We start from the raw sequence: 22,140 nt of genomic DNA on the forward strand, positions 1-22,140 counted from the left end.
AGGGCACACTCTCAGGATGGTGAAGCCTAAAACATTTTGTGAATGCTTGAGAAGTTGGACTCCTTGGGGACATTTTGCAATTGAAACTAGGCCTGGGTGGTGAACCCTGATCCATTTGTGGGGTTTGCAGAGTTTTCCGCACTCCGCGGAGCATGCAATGTTCCAGGAGTGGAGTTTTTTTTCCTCATTCGCCAACGTTAGGTTGGTGAGCCCGAGTGAGGAAAATCCAACGCTAGACCACCTCCCAGCGAGATTTCTCAGCGCGGGCGGTCGCAAATGATCGAGATCGTTCGCATTGAGCATCCATCTGTTTGCGTTGAGGAAGCTGCCGCTCAAGTAGAAAATCTGCTCGGGCGGCAGAAACAAGGAGGGCCTTCTTGCATTTCTCATGGTGCCATTCGCGCTGATTTTCCAGCATGGGACAAAACAGCAGGCACTAAGAATCAGCGCGAACGGAACGAACGAACGCACTCCGCCACTTGCGGAACTCTGTGTAGCGCAGTGGAGTTTTTTGGTCAATTACGCGGAACTCTGTGAACTCCTCCCAAGCCCAGTGGAAACCACCAATTTGAGTTGTACCACACTACTTAATGCGAGCCATGATCATGAAGGTTCAAAGTTGCTGAAAATCCCCACCATGCCTTTCTCTCTTGTTCTACATCAATTTATAAGGGAACTTGTACTATGGGGCTCATGATAACATCAACCTATGGCCTATAGCGATGTGCAGCTACTGCTGCTCTTGTAATGCATTGTTGCCAGAACCTTATTTGGAATCGATTAGATAAGACGCCATGAGAGTCAAAGAAACACCCAGGGCCTTCAGTGGTGGGGAGGATGGACCTAAAGCGGCTTGCACGACTCAGTTCTGAGCATATTAATGACTGGTCAACTCTGCCACATCACAAAGGAATAAATAGTTCCCTAGTCATCAGTCCCCACCTTCCCTCAAGCCCGAATAATGCGCTTTGCAAGGGTCCTGCAGCTACACGCCCCATCGAAGCTCTCTGGAAATAACCCAAACCCAATGATGCTGCAAGTACTGATCCTTGTAACCAGAAACGTCTTCCTAAATCTAATTCTGACCACAGGGATTTATGAAGAAATTTAATTATTGGACATCTGTGCTGCTTTGGAATGAATGCCTCCTTGTTACCAAAATAGTGAGTTGCACTAAGAGGTTTCTGCCTATAATGTCTGAAGCTTTAACATAGATCTGTAGATAGATTCAACCTTTCTCTTTATTTTCTTTTTGACGATGGTCACTCGGCTGGTTTCGAATCAGAAAATAACTGAGCTCTGTGGTGTACAGTCTTGGTGAGAACTGTTGTCTCCATAGTGCCTATAAGCCCACAGAGGCCAGTGAAGTCTCTCTGAGAGTTCATAGGACGAGCCTCACATAGCGCCTTCTTAAAATTGTGTGCAACCCCTGGATTGTATACTTTCCATTGCTATACAACTCTGAAAATTTGCTCTTGGGTTCCAATCTCACGCTCATGGCTGTGGAGTGAAAAACCAGTGATGAAATGTCGCAGTTTTTTAATCCCGCGACCTCAATGCACCGTGTATGTAAAAACCATCTCACACCAGTTTAAAAATATTGAAATAAAAATCAAGACAAAGGAGAGAATGTTCAGTAAAATAAATTTATGGTTAAATAATAAAAACTGCAAATAGATACCATCTTATTAGAACCAAAATGGACATGGTAGACACTACTTCTCGATAAATACTCTTCTGAGCCAACAGGTTTCTAACACACTGAACAGGAGGATTGGAGACATTTAGGGCACATATGTTGTGAAATCATGTGACACAGCTTTTGAACTGGCCATAGCTGCTTCAACCATCGTCTGCCCTGGTTTTGCTAAATCTTGCTTCTCCGGTGCCACCCTCACCATGCTTAGGAGTGCTGCCCCTAAATTCCTCTCCCTAAGAATGTCCTAAAATAAACCTTTCAGGAGAAGGGTGACAGGACCTCGCTGAGGAAATAGCGAGAAACCATGGTCGACCCAGCGAAGACAGTGGTGATGGTGTCTGTATAAGGCGAGGGATAAGTGATGTAGGTACATTTCATGGCAGCAGGGTGATGGGATCTGTGTGAGGAGGTGGATGTAGGACAAGAGAGACCCCAAGGCAGGCTACAAGGAGAGGAACAATGGGATCTCTGTGAGGAAGCAAATGTTGTGGGGAGATTCTTTATGGAAGACCATGAGAAGAAGACATACACAACAGCAACCCGTGAAGATAGGCATGTGGGAAGTAGATAGACGTCATTTCAGCCCACGAGGACAGGAGGGATGACCTGTGTGAGGAAGAGTAGGTTGTGGGCAGAGAGATGATGCTCCATGGCAGCCCATGGGAAAAGGAAAAATGGAATGTATGATGGAAGGAAGGGACATTTTTTTAGGAAAAACCAAACACCATGGTAGCGTATTAGGAACGGGTTGTGAAAAAGAGCTCAAATAGCAATTGAATTCACAAGGGTTGTAGTGCATGATGGAGTGAGCTTCTATGATAGGCTAAGAGGTGAGGAATATGGGAAGGAGTGAGACCTATGGATAGGCAAATAGGCTGAGGATGACAGGAGTGAGCAAAACGTGTAGTTTAGACTGGTCGGAGTTTAAAGAGGGAGCTGCAAATCCAACGCGAAGAGAGTTGCGAAAGAACATGAGCTGATTCTTATGAATCCTTTTGGTCTCCATACTGGGAACCGTAACAAAGGGGTCTCTGGCTGGACTTTCATGTATTCTTGTGGTTGAATTTTGCCTTTCCTAAAAGGTTTATTTCAGTGACTTCAAAGTCTTTAAAACAATGTACCTCATTTTCAAGAGCAAAGACAGAAATCCAATCCCTCCTTTACAACACCTTAATGTTTCATTCACACTGTGTTAGAAAAGATAGTCTCTCAAAACATAAACATACATAAGACAATATATAAAAAATACATTTAAATACTTAGATATACAGTTTGCACGTGACTTTTGAACAGTGTAAAAAATAACACAAAGGCTAATTTAAACATTTGGTACAAATGGTTTAAAATGTTAAAAAACAACGCTCCGTTAACGAAGCCATAACTTAGCCAAGAGCTCCCTTTGTGAAGCTGATATTGTGCAAACCTTCATAAAGTTCATTCTGAACCCCCTAAAGAGGGAACATCTCTGTTTCGGTCCACCGCTGCAGCTTGGCTGCTATCTCTACCATAGCTGTCATCTCTGAATGGCAACAGTATCGTTTGACGTCTCGACTAACTCAAAGAGCTTTAAACATCATTTTCAAATGATTTAAAATATTTATATATATATATATTTCTATATATAGCAGGTTAATTTAAAACTTGATGACTTTGCGATCTAAACATCTGCGCAACTTGAGAAAGGCAGCATCCAACGCGTCATGCGGAGGCGGGTTCTAAAATAGCCTGGATATCCTGGGAGCGTGGCGCCGAAAACTAAAGCAAACAACCTACCAACTGATAAGTTGAACAGGTACGCTTCAAACTTAGTCACTGGTCATAGACGCAGACTTAAAAAATAAGATATTCATCTTGTCTTTTCCTTGCCAACTAAACTTGTTGAGTATTTTGATCCTCGCCCAAGGTTGGTACTGTGCTGAGACTGTAAACTGTGCCGCAGCATACCCTCAATTAAATCGATGCTATAGGGTGGCATGTTTACTCATCTATGCACCACGCAACCACCTCCCCAGCCCTTGTCCATCCTGGGCACATGTCCATAACTGCCTTAAAATGTCCAGTAGACACCCCTGTTGTTCATGTGGCTTATCGCCACTCTTCAAATGATGTGGCTTGCGAACATCTTTGTTCTATGGAGGCAGGATAATTTTTACAGCAGTTTGGGGAAGGGGCTTCCTCTGAAGTTTAGCGCTTTGTTCTCGATTATTTACGCTCTCTGTCCCCCATGCCTTGCGGCACTCTCAGAGGTGCTTCCTGATTCTGTACTGTCCCGTTCCAGTGTGGGGCATTGCTGTATTTAGCGGAGGTCATCACACCGCCCTGATACCCTCACTCGTTGAACTTGTGCATATCTCCATATAGCTGGTAGTTTGGCTGTGAGGCCTCGTTCAGGTGTCCGCACTCAGTGCCGCACTTGCACGACTGGATGGTCATGACGTTCTTGGAAAAGGTGTCGCCATCATGGCAGCGGAAGCGCACGCTGACAGTGCGGGTCTGCTGAGGTACGCAACAACGATCATCAATGCAAGTGCCGCAGAAGTTGGGCTGGTACCGCTGGACACTCTTGCAGCCGGCGTAGGTGTAGCGTATTGGCTCCCGGGGCTTGTGGGTTTTCAGGCACTTTTTGCCCTTCTGAAAGGTCAATAGAACATTTTTAAGTGAAACTCTTCAACTTACAGTCATTGAAGAATTTACCTTTGACAACATTTATCTGAGCCCAACTGAAAATAATCTCTTATTTCTTACAGGGCAGTGTTGAAGTATAAAGAAATTATTAAGTGAATATATAACCCAAGATCTGACTCATCACCTTTGAGAAGCCAACAGAGAGAGGATGGAATTTGGCCAACCTCCACAACTGCTCTGTGTATTCAGTGTGATGGAAGGTTGCACAACTGCAAACCTGGCTGTGTGTCTTCTGCCTGAATGCCTCATGCTTGTGTTGTCTGTTCCATTATTAAAACAGTGCTACTACTGTGGGTGTTGTATCTGGCACATGTATTTGAAGCTTGCACTCCTTCTGTCTGCATTGTATCTATTACGCATGTAAGGGAGGAGTGTGCTGTGCTGCTTGCACTGTACCTGTTGTATGTGATGGAATCCTGAGCTGTAACTGCTGTGTGTCACTGCAATGTGCACAATATCTGTTCTCTGTGTGCAGGAGGCTTCTGCTGCTGCATGTTCTATAGCTGTCTATGCTGTACATATTCTGTTTGGGAGGAAGGCTAGCGCTGCTGCTTATGCTGTACTTGCTATGTGCAACTGGGTCAATTAAGGAAGCTTGTTCTGGTGCAGACTGTGCTGTGCCTGCTCTGTGTGTATGTGTGTGTCTTTAGGTTTGCACCGCTGCTGTTTATAAATTACCTGGTTTGTGCATGTGTGGGAAGCTTGCCTTACCATCCTCACTCTAGTGTCTCTGTATTCGAGTATATATGCATTGCTCATAATGCACTTTGTGCACCCGACATCTATTATCTTCTTACCTTTAGCTTGGCGAAGTTGGGGCGACTGCAAGGACGAATAGTGCACAGACGCGTTTCCTTCACCAGTTTACACATCGGGTTGTTGTTGGTGACTCGAGTAGACAACCCCATCCCACAAGTCTTGGAGCAAGAAGACCACTCCGTCGTCTGGGTAAGGCATTTTCTCTGCCCAATATTTCGGCTTTCGAAGAGCGGTCTCCAAGCTGGAAAATACAAACAAAACAACATTGCTATTGGGTGTTGTGGCCAATGGAAATAGCAAATCACCACCTATAGACCGCAAAATACTAATTTCAAAACCATCCTTTGCTTATTCCCCATTAGAAAACATTAATGAACCTTGGGCAATGCCACCCGAGAGAAGAACCAGGAGTCAGAAAACCCAGGAGCAGACAGCATTATAGCTTTGCTTAAAGCTTTTACTGCTCTCTTCAGTAGCGAGTGTGACTCACCCCTTCCCACTGCCCATTCCTAACTGGAAGCTAGCCATGGAGTCTGGCTGTCATTGGTCAGAGAATAGAGGACTGGTTTGTTAATTCGTGCTTGGAAATTCTGAGTTAAGGATTTATGGCTGGCATTTCAACTTTCTTGAGGTAGGAAAACAACCCCATCTTTAATGTGCCTTCAGTAGCTCCTGAATACCCGTCTGATTTGCTGAAAATGTAACTTGTGTGTGGTGTTGGTTTTAGATCTCCCACCACTTCTTTCTTCATCTCATGAGTCCTGCTTTCTATCTTTCCCACACCTACTGACCCCAACATGGAACCACAAAAAGGGAGATGACTCTTTTATTCTACTTTGTTTCTGGTTGATGGCACCTCTTTTGCGATCATCACGTAAAATTTTACATATGGCTAAAGAAAAGCGCATCAATATACCCCAATGAGCTTTCTAATGAGGTGGGAAACAAGACAGGAAACTCAAATCACATATCACTGAAGCCTCCATTTTTAGATACTTTTGTTAGCGCTCACTCCCTGGTGCTACCAGGCCGCTTGCCGACTGATTTTAGATTTAAAATGGTTCCTCTCACAAAACCAGGGGAGATGGAAAAATACACCCAAAAAGCCAATAGAAAAATGATGAATGTAAAATACTCCTGTGCGCCGATACCATATGTGTTAATGTCTCAAGCCAGTGGCGGTACTTCAAGAGCAAAAGAAGCCAAAATTTAAAGAAGACTGATCCAAGGCCCTCCAAATGTGTGTAGGAGACGATACGCTTGTCTTGAATGGTGCAAATTCAGTTTTTGTCTTATCTAAAAAGAGAGCCCCAGTGCTTAACCATCCTATTGTTTTGGATAGTATAGGCATCCATGCCTACGCTTGCCATTTGGCCAAGAACAATGGGCATTGCCTGGGAAGCGGTGCCTGGCTTAGCAAATTCTTTCTAGTGGGAAAGACAACTAATGTACTTGTTTGGTTCTTTTCTGTTTTAGGACCATCTATGCTTCTCAGAAGCAACGGTATATAATTACTGTCTCCTTAGAAACCAGAGAATTTACTAAAGTCAACTGAGTTACGCTGTGTTCAGTGCAGCAATTTAACAGACACAGGAGCCATCTGCATTACATTGTTATATATATATATATATATATATATATATATATATATATATATATATATATATATATATATATATATATATATATATATATATATATATATATATATATATATCACAGCTCAAGTTTCTTTCAAGTCCCAAGAAAGAAATTACGGCACTCACAGGGAAAGTGTTCAGTATGTTTTTACTCGCTCAGCAGACAAACACGTTTCGGTATTCCTTCGTCAGTGTCTACCATTGACACGGAAGGAAGCGTGTTTAAAAGGTTTACATCACATTTGTGCATGCACATAGAAAGAGGACTGACGTTATACCTCCGTGAGAAACGCTATTTACATGCTGGGGGTCGCGTAACTAGTTAGCATGGAGGAGTCTCGTTCGTTATCGGAATTAACCAGACAAATCGCTCCACCAACTAAGAACGGCCATGCACCACCACCCACAGAATCGAGAAAGAGCTATCAATCTGTCAATCCTTTCCGTGTCCGGGCCGGGTGAGGTTTCCCGTGTTCTTTCTTGGGACTTGAAAGAAACTTGAGCTGTGATTTATCACGTGGGGCGCCGCCACGAGAGGCACCCGCCTGCGAGTGACCCGGATTTTGGTGCAACGGAGCGAGAATATATATATATATATATATATACATTTTCAGGTAGTGTGTAGGTCAAAATCTATGCATGTACCTATCACAATAAGCACAACATGTTTCTAACCCTTTTAGCCTTGACTACTCGGATTGCCAAATGTAGGGATGGCCAGCAGTCTGTCAGGGAGACAGAAAGTGATGGGAAAAAGTAGTGATGGGAAAGGAAGTCTTGAGACAGTAAGTGAAGAGTCTGGTAGCGATGGAATAGAAAGTGATGGGACAGGAAGTGACTGTACAGGAAGGGGTGTTGCTTAGATAAGGAGCCAGGCCATGAACACTCACCAGGCATGTTCTTCCAGTGGCTGTCTTTGCCCACATAGATAAGCTCATTGCTGTTTACTTTGTTTCCCAGCACGTCCTCTGTCACCACTCCAAACTTCTTCGGCCCCTTCAGACACACAAACTTCTTGCAGCACTGGCCGGGCACGCTGACCAGGCGGGGGTGAGGGCACTTGAGAGTGTTGAGCGGAAGTTCCTGGGGGCAGAGTGGGGAGCAGCCAACGGCCCCATCGATGCAGGTACACTGGTGCTTGCAGCTTGGCTGAAAGTTCTCGCCGTTCTGGTACATGCGTCCATTGTACTCGCAACTCCGGCCCTCCTGTTTGGCTACAAGGAGACAAAATGAAAAGCCACCCTTAGTACATCTCAAAGCAAGCAGCAAACACAGTAGCACGGTGACCAGGGGCCTAGTGCAACCAAGGCCAACTAAATTTGAATACAGAATGCCCACTACAGTCACTTTCCTTGATCAGCAAATTCTCCCAACAGAATTTTTGAGATGGTTATGTGACTGAAGATCTAGCCAATGGCTGCATCTGAAGAATGTCAGAAAGGAGACACTGCCCACACCTGATTGGACTCTAACTCTCCTGGAATATTGTGATAGGCATTGGTTCCGTTGCATCATTGCATATCAATTCCCACACAAAATGGCCGCCGTGGTGAATGTGGAACCCAACCCAACTCACCCAAAGAGTTTGAGAGGTTGTACTTGGACAACAGAGGACCCCCAAATTATACTTTAAGGTGGTGGAAAGGGCAAACAACTGCAATAACCGAACACAATCCCTCTCAGCCTCTATGGAAAACACATTTAACTAAAAACACATTTAGAACAATCCATAAAAAAAATCAAAATCTCTTTATTTTATTCACATAATAGCAATTCTTATCCAGCAGCACGTTTCTTTCTTATAGCTCCTGCTCCTTTGGCATTTGTCTGTATTTATGACTATCTCCCCGCCCCCACGCCAAAACGCCACGTGCACGAGCAGGAGTTTCACACCTTCCCTTGGAGGGGCAGGATGACTGCGTGCGGGCACGGGGTAGACTTGATTCATGGTCAGACTAGTTCGACGTCTGGAAAACACCCTTGAGGTGCTCTGTCAGTCCAAACAACCCGCCGCCCGGCCAGAGACTCCTCATTGGCCGAGCAGCCTGACAGCCCGACTCAACCAAGGTGACGTATCATGTTTCGGCAGACTCCACTTTCAAAGGGAAGGGGGTGGCCCCGGTCATGAATAAAGGTTTCAGTGAACTTGACCTCCTCTCCTCTCTGTGCATGCCCCCCGTGCCCCCACACACTGCCCCCTTTAGAACCCAGACAGCTGGATGCTGCCAGCAGGGGGAGGGGTGGCACGCAAGGCTTTAAATAACCTCTGGAAAACAGGATGTCTCCTGGGGAGGAAGGGCCGATCGCGTTACTGAAGCAACCTTGTCTGGCTCCACGGACGTCCCCCGCTCCAGGGACTACTGGGAAGGGGTTCGGGGCGACGGTGGGGCGTTCTAGACACAGAGCAGAAAATACAAGGGCGAACTGGGCCACTGTACCCACACTTCTGCACCCCTCCGACTCGCGTCTACACGACACAAGTCCAAAGGCCAAGGAGGGGAAAGGGTGGGGGAGAATGCCCACGTGGGAATGTTTATTTGAATGTTTGCTGGTTTTCCTAAGGGGGTTAGACTGAGGTCACTAGATAGCATGATGTAGAGGAACCAATGTGAACATGTCGACTATATCAATATGAAATAGCTGAACATGTGTGTGGTAAGATTGGGGTGCACTGTACACGCATAGAATATGGCGCAGCCACAATATCGTGACCACAACATTGGGCACAACAATATTGACAGGCTAACTCCATATATATGCACCTTGTTGTGTGCGTACACACACACACACATATTTCTTCAAGGTGTGTAGGTGTGACATTAAGAATAGTAAATCTATACTCATCTATATGAACTTGTCTCCTCAGTATTTTGGTTTTCAATATTTTGGTCACGAAATTGTAGTCACTCGATATTCTATTCTTGATATTCGGGACTACATACATAACAGGGACCATATGCAACAGTGCAAGCTTCCTTCTCACACAGGACGGCTATTTAAGGAGCAGAAATGCAACCTTACCCCACACAAACAAGCGGCAGGGTGCAGGCAGCAGCAGTTCAAGCTTCTACATCTCTCTTTCTCTCACATAGACACAGGGGCACACACTCACAAACAAGGATGCAAGTGTACCTCACCCACAGAGAAGATACTATGCAGCCAGCAGCAGCACAAGCACCATTCACGCTCAGGCTAGACAATGCAGACAACAGTATCACAAAAGTCTCTCCCACATAGAACACATAGGCAAAGGCAGCAGCAGTGCAAGCTTCGATCACACAGAAAAAGCACTGGGCACCGAAAGTGCTTTTCACACAAACAGCAGGTACTATGAAGGCAATGGCAGCACTAGAACATATAGTCTACAGACAGCAGCAATGTAAACTTCTTTTCCACACATAACAGATAGAGCGGCGGCAGCAGTGATGCACCATCCAGCACAGACAGAACAGATACTGAGCTGTCAGAATCAGTGCGTGCTTCAGGCATATAGAGAAGAGACATTGTGCAGACAACAGCGGTGTAATGCCTCTGCCATACACAGAGCCTGGACACTGTGCAGGCAGCGGCAGTGCAAGCTTCACTCACACAGAGCCTGGACACTGTGCAGGCAGCGGCAGTGAAAGCTTCACTCTCACAGAGCCTGGACACTGTGCAGGCAGCGGCAGTGAAAGCTTCACTCTCACAGAGCCTGGACACTGTGCAGGCAGCAGCAGTGCAAGCTTCACTCACACAGAGCCTGGACACTGTGCAGGCAGCGGCAGTGAAAGCTTCACTCTCACAGAGCCTGGACACTGTGCAGGCAGCGGCAGTGCAAGCTTCACTCACACAGAGACTGGACACTGTGCAGGCAGCGGCAGTGCAAGCTTCACTTACGCAGAGCCTGGACACTGTGCAGGCAGCGGCAGTGCAAGCTTCACTCACACAGAGCCTGGACACTGTGCAGGCAGAGGCAATGCAAGGTTCACTCACACAGAGCTTGGACACTGTGCAGGCAGCGGCAGTGCAAGCTTCACTCACACAGACTGGACACTGTGCAGGCAGCAGCAGTGCAAGCTTCACTCACACAGAGCCTGGACACTGTGCAGGCAGCAGCAGTGCAAGCTTCACTTACGCAGAGCCTGGACACTGTGCAGGCAGTGGCAGTGCAAGCTTCACTCACACAGAGCCTGGACACTGTGCAGGCAGCAGCAGTGCAAGCTTCACTCACACAGAGACTGGACACTGTACAGGCAGCGGCAGTGCAAGCTTCACTCACACAGAGCCTGGACACTGTGCAGGCAGCCTCAATGCAAGCTTCACTCACACAGAGACTGGACACTGTGCAGGCAGCGGAAGTGCAAGCTTCACTCACACAGACTGGACACTGTGCAGGCAGCGGCAATGCAAGCTTCACTCTCACAGAGCCTGGACACAATGCAGGCAGCGGCAGTGCAAGCTTCACTCACACAGAGCCTGGACACTGTGCAGGCAGCGGCAATGCTAGCTTCACTCACACAGAGCCTGGACACTGTGCAGGCGGCGGCAGTGCAAGCTTCACTCACACAGAGACTGGACACTGTGCAGGCAGCGGCAGTGCAAGCTTCACTCACACAGAGCCTGGACACTGTGCAGGCAGCGGCAATGCAAGCTTCACTCACACAGAGCCTGGACACTGTGCAGGCAGCGGCAGTGCAAGCTTCACTCTCACAGAGCCTGGACACTGTGCAGGCAGCGGCAGTGCAAGCTTCACTCACACAGAGACTGGACACTGTGCAGGCAGCGGCAGTGCAAGCTTCACTTACGCAGAGCCTGGACACTGTGCAGGCAGCGGCAGTGCAAGCTTCACTCACACAGAGCCTGGACACTGTGCAGGCAGAGGCAATGCAAGGTTCACTCACACAGAGCCTGGACACTGTGCAGGCAGCGGCAGTGCAAGCTTCACTCACACAGACTGGACACTGTGCAGGCAGCAGCAGTGCAAGCTTCACTCACACAGAGCCTGGACACTGTGCAGGCAGCAGCAGTGCAAGCTTCACTTACGCAGAGCCTGGACACTGTGCAGGCAGTGGCAGTGCAAGCTTCACTCACACAGAGCCTGGACACTGTGCAGGCAGCAGCAGTGCAAGCTTCACTCACACAGAGACTGGACACTGTACAGGCAGCGGCAGTGCAAGCTTCACTCACACAGAGCCTGGACACTGTGCAGGCAGCCTCAAGGCAAGCTTCACTCACACAGAGACTGGACACTGTGCAGGCAGCGGAAGTGCAAGCTTCACTCACACAGACTGGACACTGTGCAGGCAGCGGCAATGCAAGCTTCACTCTCACAGAGCCTGGACACAATGCAGGCAGCGGCAGTGCAAGCTTCACTCACACAGAGACTGGACACTGTGCAGGCAGCGGCAGTGCAAGCTTCACTCACACAGAGCCTGGACACTGTGCAGGCAGCGGCAATGCAAGCTTCACTCACACAGAGCCTGGACACTGTGCAGGCAGCGGCAGTGCAAGCTTCACTCACACAGAGCCTGGACACTGTGCAGGCAGCAGCAGTGCAAGCTTCACTCACACAGAGACTGGACACTGTACAGGCAGCGGCAGTGCAAGCTTCACTCACACAGAGCCTGGACACTGTGCAGGCAGCCTCAATGCAAGCTTCACTCCCACAGACTGGACACTGTGCAGGCAGCAGCAGTGCAAGCTTCACTCACACAGAGCCTGGACACTGTGCAGGCAGCAGCAGTGCAAGCTTCACTCACACAGAGACTGGACACAGTACAGGCAGCGGCAGTGCAAGCTTCACTCACACAGAGCCTGGACACTGTGCAGGCAGCGGCAGTGCAAGCTTCACTCACACAGACTGGACACTGTGCAGGCAGCAGCAGTGCAAGCTTCACTCACACAGAGCCTGGACACTGTGCAGGCAGCAGCAGTGCAAGCTTCACTCACACAGAGACTGGACACTGTACAGGCAGCGGCAGTGCAAGCTTCACTCACACAGAGCCTGGACACTGTGCAGGCAGCGGCAATGCAAGCTTCACTCACACAGAGACTGGACACTGTGCAGGCAGTGGAAGTGCAAGCTTCACTCACACAGACTGGACACTGTGCAGGCAGCGGCAATGCAAGCTTCACTCACACAGAGCCTGGACACTGTGCAGGCAGTGGCAGTGCAAGCTTCACTCACACAGAGGCTGGACACTGTGCATGCAGCAGGAGTGCAATCTTCACTCCCACATAGACTGAACACTGTGCAGGAAGCAGCAGTGCAAGCTTCACTCACACAGAGACTGGACACTGTGCAGGCAGCAGCAATGCAAGCTTCACTCACACAGACTGGACACTGTGCAGGCAGTGGCAGTGCAAGCTTCACTCACACAGAGGCTGGACACTGTGCATGCAGCAGGAGTGCAATCTTCACTCCCACATAGACTGAAGACTGTGCAGGAAGCAGCAGTGCAAGCTTCACTCACACAGAGACTGGACACTGTGCAGGCAGCAGCAATGCAAGCTTCACTCACACAGACTGGACACTGTGCAGGCAGCGGCAATGCAAGCTTCACTAACACAGACTAGACACTGTGCAGGCAGCGGCAGTGCAAGCTTCACTCACACAGAGACTGGACACTGTGCAGGCAGCGGCAATGCAAGCTTCACTCACCTAGAGTCTCAACACTGTGCAGGCAGCGGCAGTGCAAGCTTCAATCACGCATAGACTGGACACTGTGCAGACAGCGGCAATGCAGAGCTCCTAAGTAGGCCGTAAGAAGGGTCTTGAGGACACCAGTTTTCAAACAAGTTTCGTAACAATGGTACGGATATGTGTTGGAGTAGTGGAGAGAGGGTGAAACCGAGACAAGCAACCAATGCCTCCCAAGTCTTCGGGTGCCATGGTTTCTGAAGGTTGAGTCGGCTTGTGAGTGAATGCTTCACAGATGTGCCATTCAGGGTGTTTGAGCTCTGGTCTTTGGTAAGAAGGTGGCTGAACCTAGCAAAAAGTCGAAGAAGTGAAAGCGAGAAGTACTTTGCTTGCTGTTTTGGCCAAAGTTCGGGTACCATGATCTCCTCTCGGCTATTCTAGAATCTTGCGGACGGACCATACAAAACTAGCAAAAAACATAGGCCAGGTAGAGTTAGACCCATCATGCACTCACACGACAGTGCAATGATCTCCTGTGTAGCATCCCCTATAACCCCCCCCCCCCCCCCTGAAAAGGACCTCAGCTAGGGCTGTGGTGAGAACTCGCGACGCGACAGAAGGAACGTGCTGAGACTGTGGCAGACAAAAATAAACACCCAACTTCAAAGGGTTGGTGATGGGTGAAATGCCCTGCATACCTGTTTGCAGTATCACCCGTCATCGCCACCCTCATCCACTTTTAGACCTTACTGCTCATTCTCTGGATGAAGGCCCACTCGCATGGCTCTCAGTGTCCTGCGAGCCCTGGGGGCTCTACCATAACTCTGAGTGCAGGAGACCCACCAGCAGCTTGTCAACTAGCACTATACAGTGCTGACTACCACTATATCGCAAAGATAACTATTTATAGGTAAGAAGAGATTTACTATTCTTCACTCTTGACAGACAGACAGACAGACAGACAGACAGACAGACAGACAGACAGACAGATAGATAGATAGATAGATAGATAGATAGATAGATAGATAGATAGATAGATAGATAGATAGATAGATAGATAGATAGATAGATAGATAGATAGATAGATAGATAGATAGATAGATAGATAGATAGATAGATAGATAGATAGATAGATAGATAGATAGATAGATAGATAGATAGATAGATAGATAGATCTGGCTAGGGCAGTGCTGGTGTCTGCAGGCTCTGGCCAGGGGATGTCTGATGTATGCATGCTCTGGCCAGGGGAGTGCTGGTGTGTGCAGGCTCGGGGTAGAGCAGTGCTGGTTTCTGCTGGCTCTGGCTAGGGCAGTGCTGGTGTCTGCTGACTCTGGCCAGGGGAGTGCTGGTGTCTGCAGGCTCTGGTTAGGGGAGTGCTGGTGTCTGCAGGCTCTGGACAGGGGAGTGCTGGTGTCTGCAGGCTCTGGCTAGGGCAGTGCTGGTGTCTGCAGGCTCTGGCTAGGGGAGTGCTGGTGTCTGCAGGCTCTGGCTAGGGGAGTGCTGGTGTCTGCTGGCTCTGGCTAGGGCAGTGCTGGTGTCTGCAGGCTCTGGCTAGGGCAGTGCTGGTGTCTGCTAGCTCTGGCCAGGGCAGGGTTGGTGTCTGCAGGCTCTGGCCAGGGGAGTGCTGGTGTCTGCAGGCTCTGGCTACGGGGGTGCTGGTGTCTGCTGGCTCTGGCTAGGGCAGTGCTGGTGTCTGCAGGCTCTGGCCAGGGCAGTGCTGGTGTCTGCAGGCTCTGGCCAGGGGAGTGCTGGTGTCTGCAGGCTCTGGCTAGGGCAGTGCTGGTGTCTGCAGGCTCTGGCTAGGGGACTGCTGGTGTCTGCAGGCTCTGGATAGGGGAGTGCTGGTGTCTGCAGGCTCTGGCTAGGGGAGTGCTGGTGTCTGCTGGCTCTGGCTAGGGCAGTGCTGGTGTCTGCAGGCTCTGGCTAGGGGAGTGCTGGTGTCTGCAGGCTCTGGCTAGGGGAGTGCTGGTGTCTGCTGGCTCTGGCTAGGGCAGTGCTGGTGTCTGCAGGCTCTGGCTAGGGCAGTGCTGGTGTCTGCAGGCTCTGGTTAGGGGAGTGCTGGTGTCTGCTAGCTCTGGCCAGGGCAGGGCTGGTGTCTGCAGGCTCTGGCCAGGGGAGGTCTGGTGTCTGCATGCTCTGGACATGGGAGGTCTGGTGTCTGCATGCTCTGGACATGGGAGGTCTGGTGTCTGCATGCTCTGGCCAGGGGAGTGCTGGTGTGTGCAGGCTTGGGGTAGGGGAGTGCTGGTGTCTGCAGGCTCTGGCCTGGGCAGTGCTGGTGTCTGCAGGCTCTGGCCAGGGGAGTGCTGGTGTCTGCAGGCTCTGGCTAGGGCAGTGCTGGTGTCTGCAGGCTCTGGCTAGGGGACTGCTGGTGTCTGCAGGCTCTGGCTAGGGGAGTGCTGGTGTCTGCAGGCTCTGGCTAGGGGAGTGCTGGTGTCTGCTGGCTCTGGCTAGGGCAGTGCTGGTGTCTGCAGGCTCTGGCTAGGGGAGTGCTGGTGTCTGCAGGCTCTGGCTAGGGGAGTGCTGGTGTCTGCTGGCTCTGGCTAGGGCAGTGCTGGTGTCTGCAGGCTCTGGCTAGGGCAGTGCTGATGTCTGCAGGCTCTGGTTAGGGGAGTGCTGGTGTCTGCTAGCTCTGGCCAGGGCAGGGCTGGTGTCTGCAGGCTCTGGCCAGGGGAGGTCTGGTGTCTGCATGCTCTGGCTAGGGGAGTGCTGGTGTCTGCAGGCTCTGGCTAGGGCAGTGCTGGTGTCTGCAGGCTCTGGTTAGGGGAGTGCTGGTGTCTGCAGGCTCTGGCCAGGGGAGGTCTGGTGTCTGCATGCTCTGGACATGGGAGGTCTGGTGTCTGCATGCTCTGAACATGGGAGGTCTGGTGTCTGCATGCTCTGGCCAGGGGAGTGCTGGTGTCTGCAGGCTCTGGCTAGGGGACTGCTGGTGTCTGCAGGCTCTGGCTAGGGGAGTGCTGGTGTCTGCAGGCTCTGGCTAGGGCAGTGCTGGTGTCTGCAGGCTCTGGCTAGGGCAGTGCTGGTGTCTGCAGGCTCTGGTTAGGGGAGTGCTGGTGTCTGCAGGCTCTGGCTAGGGGACTGCTGGTGTCTGCAGGCTCTGGCTAGGGGAGTGCTGGTGTCTGCAGGCTCTGGCTAGGGCAGTGCTGGTGTCTGCAGGCTCTGGCTAGGGCAGTGCTGGTGTCTGCAGGCTCTGGTTAGGGGAGTGCTGGTGTCTGCTAGCTCTGGCCAGGGCAGGGCTGGTGTCTGCAGGCTCTGGCCAGGGGAGGTCTGGTGTCTGCATGCTCTGGCTAGGGGAGTGCTGGTGTCTGCAGGCTCTGGCTAGGGCAGTGCTGGTGTCTGCAGGCTCTGGTTAGGGGAGTGCTGGTGTCTGCAGGCTCTGGCCAGGGGAGGTCTGGTGTCTGCATGCTCTGGCCAGGGGAGGTCTGGTGTCTGCATGCTCTGGCCAGGGGAGTGCTGGTGTGTACAGGCTCGGGGTAGGGGAGTGCTTGTGTCCTGAGATGCTCCTACGTCGGGGTCTATAAACGGCTTCTCGACGCACTCACTCAAGACCTTTTGAGATCTGGGACAAGAGATATCGCTCACATTGAACCTCCTCCGTCTGTTGGTGTGCGGTATTCAGCACGTGGACACCACGCCTTGGGCTCCCCCCTCGCCCGCCTCTAAATGGTAGAGCCCCAACCCTCCACGTTGTAAGACGAGAGAATGTCCAGCAGAAAGGATCAGGTAGAAGAAAGACGTCAGTGGAAACCAACTCTATGTCCAATGCGACCGCCCCCTCCCTCCAAAGACTGCAAACCAGAAGGTCGCCTCCCGGACTCACCTCGGCAGATGCCCCTCGCAGCCAGCGGGTCGGCGCCCAGGTTGCACTCCAGCCCCTTGTGGTGGTCGCAGGGCCGCAGGCGGCTGCAGTCGTCGTTCAGTTGCCCCGCGCAGGTCTTGCAGCAGCCACACGAGTCCAGCACCAGGCTGACCCCAGGTGCACAGCGGGGCGGCCTCGGGGGGCAGGTACATTCCTTGGGGCAAGCGCAGGACACCTAGAGGGGGAAGGAAAGACACAGAGGGCGTCAAAAGCCAGCAGCTTCCAAGAGCATCTGAAATGACGAGTGAAATGGGGACCAGCTGGCAATCTGCCCAAGGTCACTCGGTGTGTCAGCAGGGGGGTCCGCTCAAGGCCTGTCATTCCCGGATTCAGCTAATCACCTTCATCACCAGGGCTGCATTCCTCTCTACTTTCCCGCTTGTTGGACCCCCTAACTTTCGCCTACATTGCAGAGTAGCTGCCTGCCGCATTCTTGCGTCGCGGTGTAATTCGCATATCTGGGAACGTTTAACTGATGTTCTAATGAAGGGACCACGTGGTGAGGCAAGGGGAAGAGTGCACAGGGCCTGCTGCAGTATCTGACCTTTTATTGGTGTAGGCAAGTCTTATTCCCAACACCCCAGCCCTTCACCACCCTTTGCTCCCCTGTTCTTCCTTGGCCCCATGTAACGGCAGCCTTCACGTTCTCTTATCATTAGTTCATGACTAGGTGTGTCCCCCCTCTCTTTCTTCAGCAGTCCCTGATCGCTCTAGCTCCTGAATCCAGCACCTTTCCTTCAGCTGTAGATGCACGTGTCCCCATCGCCCTGCACACGCCCCCCCCCCCACCACACCTCGCCATAATGCACATGTTCCTCTATTCCCCACCGTGACGCACGTGTCACCATTGCTCCCCCCTGTAATGCATAACCCGCCGACTCACGCGCCTGCGCGCCACATTCACACGATCTCCACCGCTCCCAGGCACCCCCATGTCCCCACCTGCAAACACACTCACACACGCCTCCAGCGCCCCGTGCCTCCAGCCGCCACTGAGGAGGGCCGCCACTCGAGCCAGACGCCCTTAGCGACTGATCGCTGATCTTGTTAGTTTACTGACAAACATACATGTGTGGTTTTTATTTAACCTACGCAATAACGTGTAACAATGGTTGTAAAACGATAATGTTGTGAGCATTTTTGCTGTACACTACACAGAGAAAGCAGACGAGCGCGTGCCTGTATAATGACGTAATACAAGTGTTTAAGCAGCCTCTTCGTATACAAGGTGAGCTCCGGGTGACGTGTTCCTCCGCTGTGTGACAAGTGTGGGCGTTTATTGGTGGTCCCTAATGAAGTATCATTGTAACAGTCTCAGTACAGCGAGTCATACCCTTCACCGCGCGCTGTGTGTTGATAATGACATTATATATACCACCACACGTAAAACACGTAACATCGACGAGGAAAACTAACAGCCAGGTTGGGCTGGGGCAGAGCCAGTCAGTGACGGAGAGCAAGAGATGTGACTGACTGTGGCCACCCCCAGCGGTCATTCAGTGGCAAGTCTGTCGATTACCTCAACAGACCAGTCGAGCCTCTGCAAACCTGCACTTCCAGCCCAAAGATTTCTTAGTGTGGAGCTGTCAGTGGCTTACAGGTATCTGAGTGTGCTCGGAGTCAGCATGGAGAGGTAAGTGCACGCGATGAAACTAAGCCACACAGAAAGGAGAAATGAAAAAAATCACCCCTGCCTCAGGGAGGGACGGAATCTGCCGAGGGAGCGTTGCAAGGTTACAAACAAGCTGAGTGCACACAAAGGTCGTTACTCTGTAGAGTGATTCCTATCGTATTAGACTTGTGTGTGGTTTGCCTAAAGGTGTAACCTGGAGTTTCTTGTGAGTTTACAGATAGCGAGACGCAGGAGAAGCCGGGAAGGGAAGAAAGAAGGGTTTACGTGCGGGGTGGGACAAGTCCCAACCTTTAATAGTGAAGGTAAGTAAATTCTTTATTGCTTGGTTAGTTAAAACCATTACAATGTATAACATTCTACAGCGTTTAAAACAACTTTTAAGAAATAGGAAAGGAATAGTAAGTAGCAAAAGGGAAGGGGAGGAGAATTTTTAAAAAACGAGGATAAAACTATGTTACAAAAAGGCTGCCACTGGTTTCAGTGGGCTTTGCTAGAGCACGAAGTTGTCATTCGAACAGTGTTCTTAGCTCTCGACGACCTTTAATAGTGAAGGGAACAGTCATTTCTGGCTTTCCCATATGTGATTTTGTTTGTATTTCCGCGGGTTTTATTTAATGTCCACTCTTCTGGGTGTGAAGGCGTCTACGGATTTGGCGCCTGTATTTGTTGTCTTGGAAGCCATTGAAAGACTAGGGGTTTGGATGCTGTGTGTCCCGTGCACTTCGCTCCCTTCCCAGGCACACGTATGTTTCTATAACCCCCATTCATGTACACGTCTCTCAGACCCTTTGACACATGTCTCGACCACCAACACATGCACACGTCTCCTTCACCACAGGCGCACACTTTCATCTCTCTCTCTCTCCCTCTCTCTCTTCCCCTCACTCTCTCTCACATACACACGCCTCCATCACTTTCAGGTACGCACCTCGATACACCCTCCAGACACACACACACACACAGGTACCCCTCAACTGCCGACACACGTCCCCATCACCCCAGGATACACATGTACCTTTCGAGCACACCATAGACACACACGTGTCTCCATCTCCCATAGGCACATGCAAGTGGTCTATGGCCCGCAGGAACATAATTACGAGTAGATACAGACACACATGACACATGTACCCCATAGGCATGCACACATTATCCTGCATTGCTAGTAAATACATGCCTCACTGGCCCATGTTCATATACATATTCACGGATGTACCTTTGTATCTCCCAGAGTACACACATGGTACACATCTCCATCACATTTCATTGCGCACAGCCCTTTTGTGCCACACGTGTACACACTTGCCTCTGACAGCCACAGGTCTACACACACTCTTCTTCGCCCCCCAGGTACTCTTAAACGACACATACATGCCTTATGCCTCGCAGGTGTTCACACTTTCCACACGACTGTATAATTCAGGTGCACAATCACTGTCTATCACCCCTAAGTAGACACGCGTCTCAATTACCCCCAGATACACATAGGCCCATCACTTCCCCCTATACAACTGCCTCTGTCCCCCAAAGATGCACATTCGTTGCACCCCTTGCCTCCACTAACCATCATTTTTTTGCGGGTTTATATAGCGCGAAGTCGACCCGAAGATATTGGAGCGCTATACATGAGCACCAGTTACATTACACAAAGACAAATTCATTACTAGTAGGCACGGGAAGATTAAGTGATTCGCCCAGAATCACGGGATGTTGAGCGCCCCTGCCGAGACTCGAACCTGGTTCCCCAGTTCCAAAGTCGGCAGCTCTGGCCGTTGCACACACATGACGAGTGTGTCTCTGTTCCAACATCTGTACACGCATTGCACACTTACAACTCCATGACCCAGGTAAGCAGATGTGCGCACGTGGCATACATGTGCCTCCATTCCTTCCCAGGTAGGCACCTTTGTCTGCCACTCAAGTGCACGCTTGCCTCCGTCTCCCACGGGAGGCACACTCCGTGCCACGGGAGTGCGCGCACACACGCGCGCAGGGAATAGTGAATAATTCCGAGTACTCACCAGCGCCGTGCACACCGCCAGCAAGTGAAGCAGCACGGCCACAGAGTCCATCCTTGAGTCAAAGTGCGGCTTGTCGTGAAGTGCTGCGCGCCCGGTTTCCTCCCTCGGATAGTAAATCAGCGAGAGGCGGTGAACGGATGCTCAAAAATGAAACCCAAAAATAAGCCCAGGTACCCGACGTGAATCCGGTGGGTGTCTCCTGGTCCGCAGCGAGTCCTGCTCTGAGCCTGCACTCGGCCTGTCCTGTATATATAGGGGCTGGCATACCTCAGCACTGCCCGCCCCCCGCCCCGGGCACGGCTCCAGCCCGGGCGCAGCCAAGATCAACCCCTGCATCTGAGCAGACATTCCTGGGAGGAGGCGGGGCCCGCTCAATGGGGCCATTCATAAAACCCAACAGAAGCGAGCGCACGCACCGGGCCAGCCCCCCAATACACAGGCGCGTTCATGGCCAGCCGCAGGGGTACGGGGTGTCAGTGAGCAGGGGCTAAAGGAGGTGGGGGCCTGGGGGAAGGAGATGGGGCAACGGGGGGAGGGGAGGGGGGGCAATACACAGAGAGCATTTATACCCATGCACATTGGCTCAGGAACTTGGGGAGCCCGAGGGAATAAGGGGCGAGGGACACATTTAGGGGCCACCCCCAGACAACAAGATGAGGTAGGGAGAGGCAGTGAGGACTAAAAGAGGCAGGGGCGTGAGGCGGTCGAATTTGGGGCTGAACTTTATGGGGCGAGGCCCCAATACACTGGCAGTTACCCCTAAAGGATGAGGACTCGGTGGAGGGGGGGGGGGGTAAGGGGGCGGTGTGAGGGGAAGAGGCGATGAGGGGGGTGATGGGCAAACCCCAGAGTGCCAGCCCTCAGTACACAAGGAAGGCTCTTTTATACCCAGGTATTCGGGGTCCAGAGGGCGGGGCGGGGGGCACTTAGGCCCGAAGATGGAGGATTCTGGGGGAAAAGGGGATTGGGGTGCAAGAGTGAAGGAGGAGGTCCAAGAGTGTCGAGGGGGCACGAGGGGCCAGAGAGAAGGAAGTGAGGTGCAGTGAGGGGCCCTAGAGGTGACAGAGAGTAAGGGACAAGAAGGAAGGGAGAGGCGAGGCACACGAGGGAAGGAGGAGGCGTGGTTGGGGAGGAGTGGAGAGAAGAGAAGATGAGGGTCGCGGATGTCAGTGGTGCAGCAGGTGTAGTGGCACCGGGGCCCTAAAGGTTTGAGAGGCCCACTGCG

General features: G+C 51.1%; 1 protein-coding gene across 1 annotated transcript; it reads right to left on the reverse strand.

The window, feature by feature from the left end:
* Positions 1-1,628: 1,628 nt before the first annotated feature.
* LOC147748402 (CCN family member 1-like) lies at positions 1,629-21,126 on the reverse strand. The gene is made up of 5 exons (XM_086961207.1): positions 20,916-21,126; positions 17,223-17,436; positions 7,674-7,997; positions 5,182-5,384; positions 1,629-4,330 (listed from the first exon to the last, which is right to left on the reverse strand). Exons 1-5 carry the CDS (start codon positions 20,964-20,966, stop codon positions 4,028-4,030), a joined length of 1,095 nt encoding a protein of 364 aa, XP_086817333.1. The 5' UTR covers positions 20,967-21,126; the 3' UTR covers positions 1,629-4,027.
* Positions 21,127-22,140: the final 1,014 nt, after the last annotated feature.

Source organism: Lissotriton vulgaris, chromosome 1_1 (assembly GCF_964263255.1).
Source record: "Lissotriton vulgaris chromosome 1_1, aLisVul1.2, whole genome shotgun sequence".
NCBI classification, from domain to species: domain Eukaryota; kingdom Metazoa; phylum Chordata; class Amphibia; order Caudata; family Salamandridae; genus Lissotriton; species Lissotriton vulgaris.

Coding starts and splice junctions, on each gene's coding strand:
- LOC147748402 (XM_086961207.1), bottom strand. CDS start 20,966: ATGGACTCTGTGGCCGTGCTGCTTCACTTGCTGGCGGTGTGCACGGCG. Junction 7,998..17,222: donor TGCGAGGGGCATCTGCCGAG/GTGAGTCCGGGA, acceptor GTCTCCTTGTAG/CCAAACAGGAGGGCCGGAGT. Junction 4,331..5,181: donor CCAACTTCGCCAAGCTAAAG/GTAAGAAGATAA, acceptor TTGACCTTTCAG/AAGGGCAAAAAGTGCCTGAA.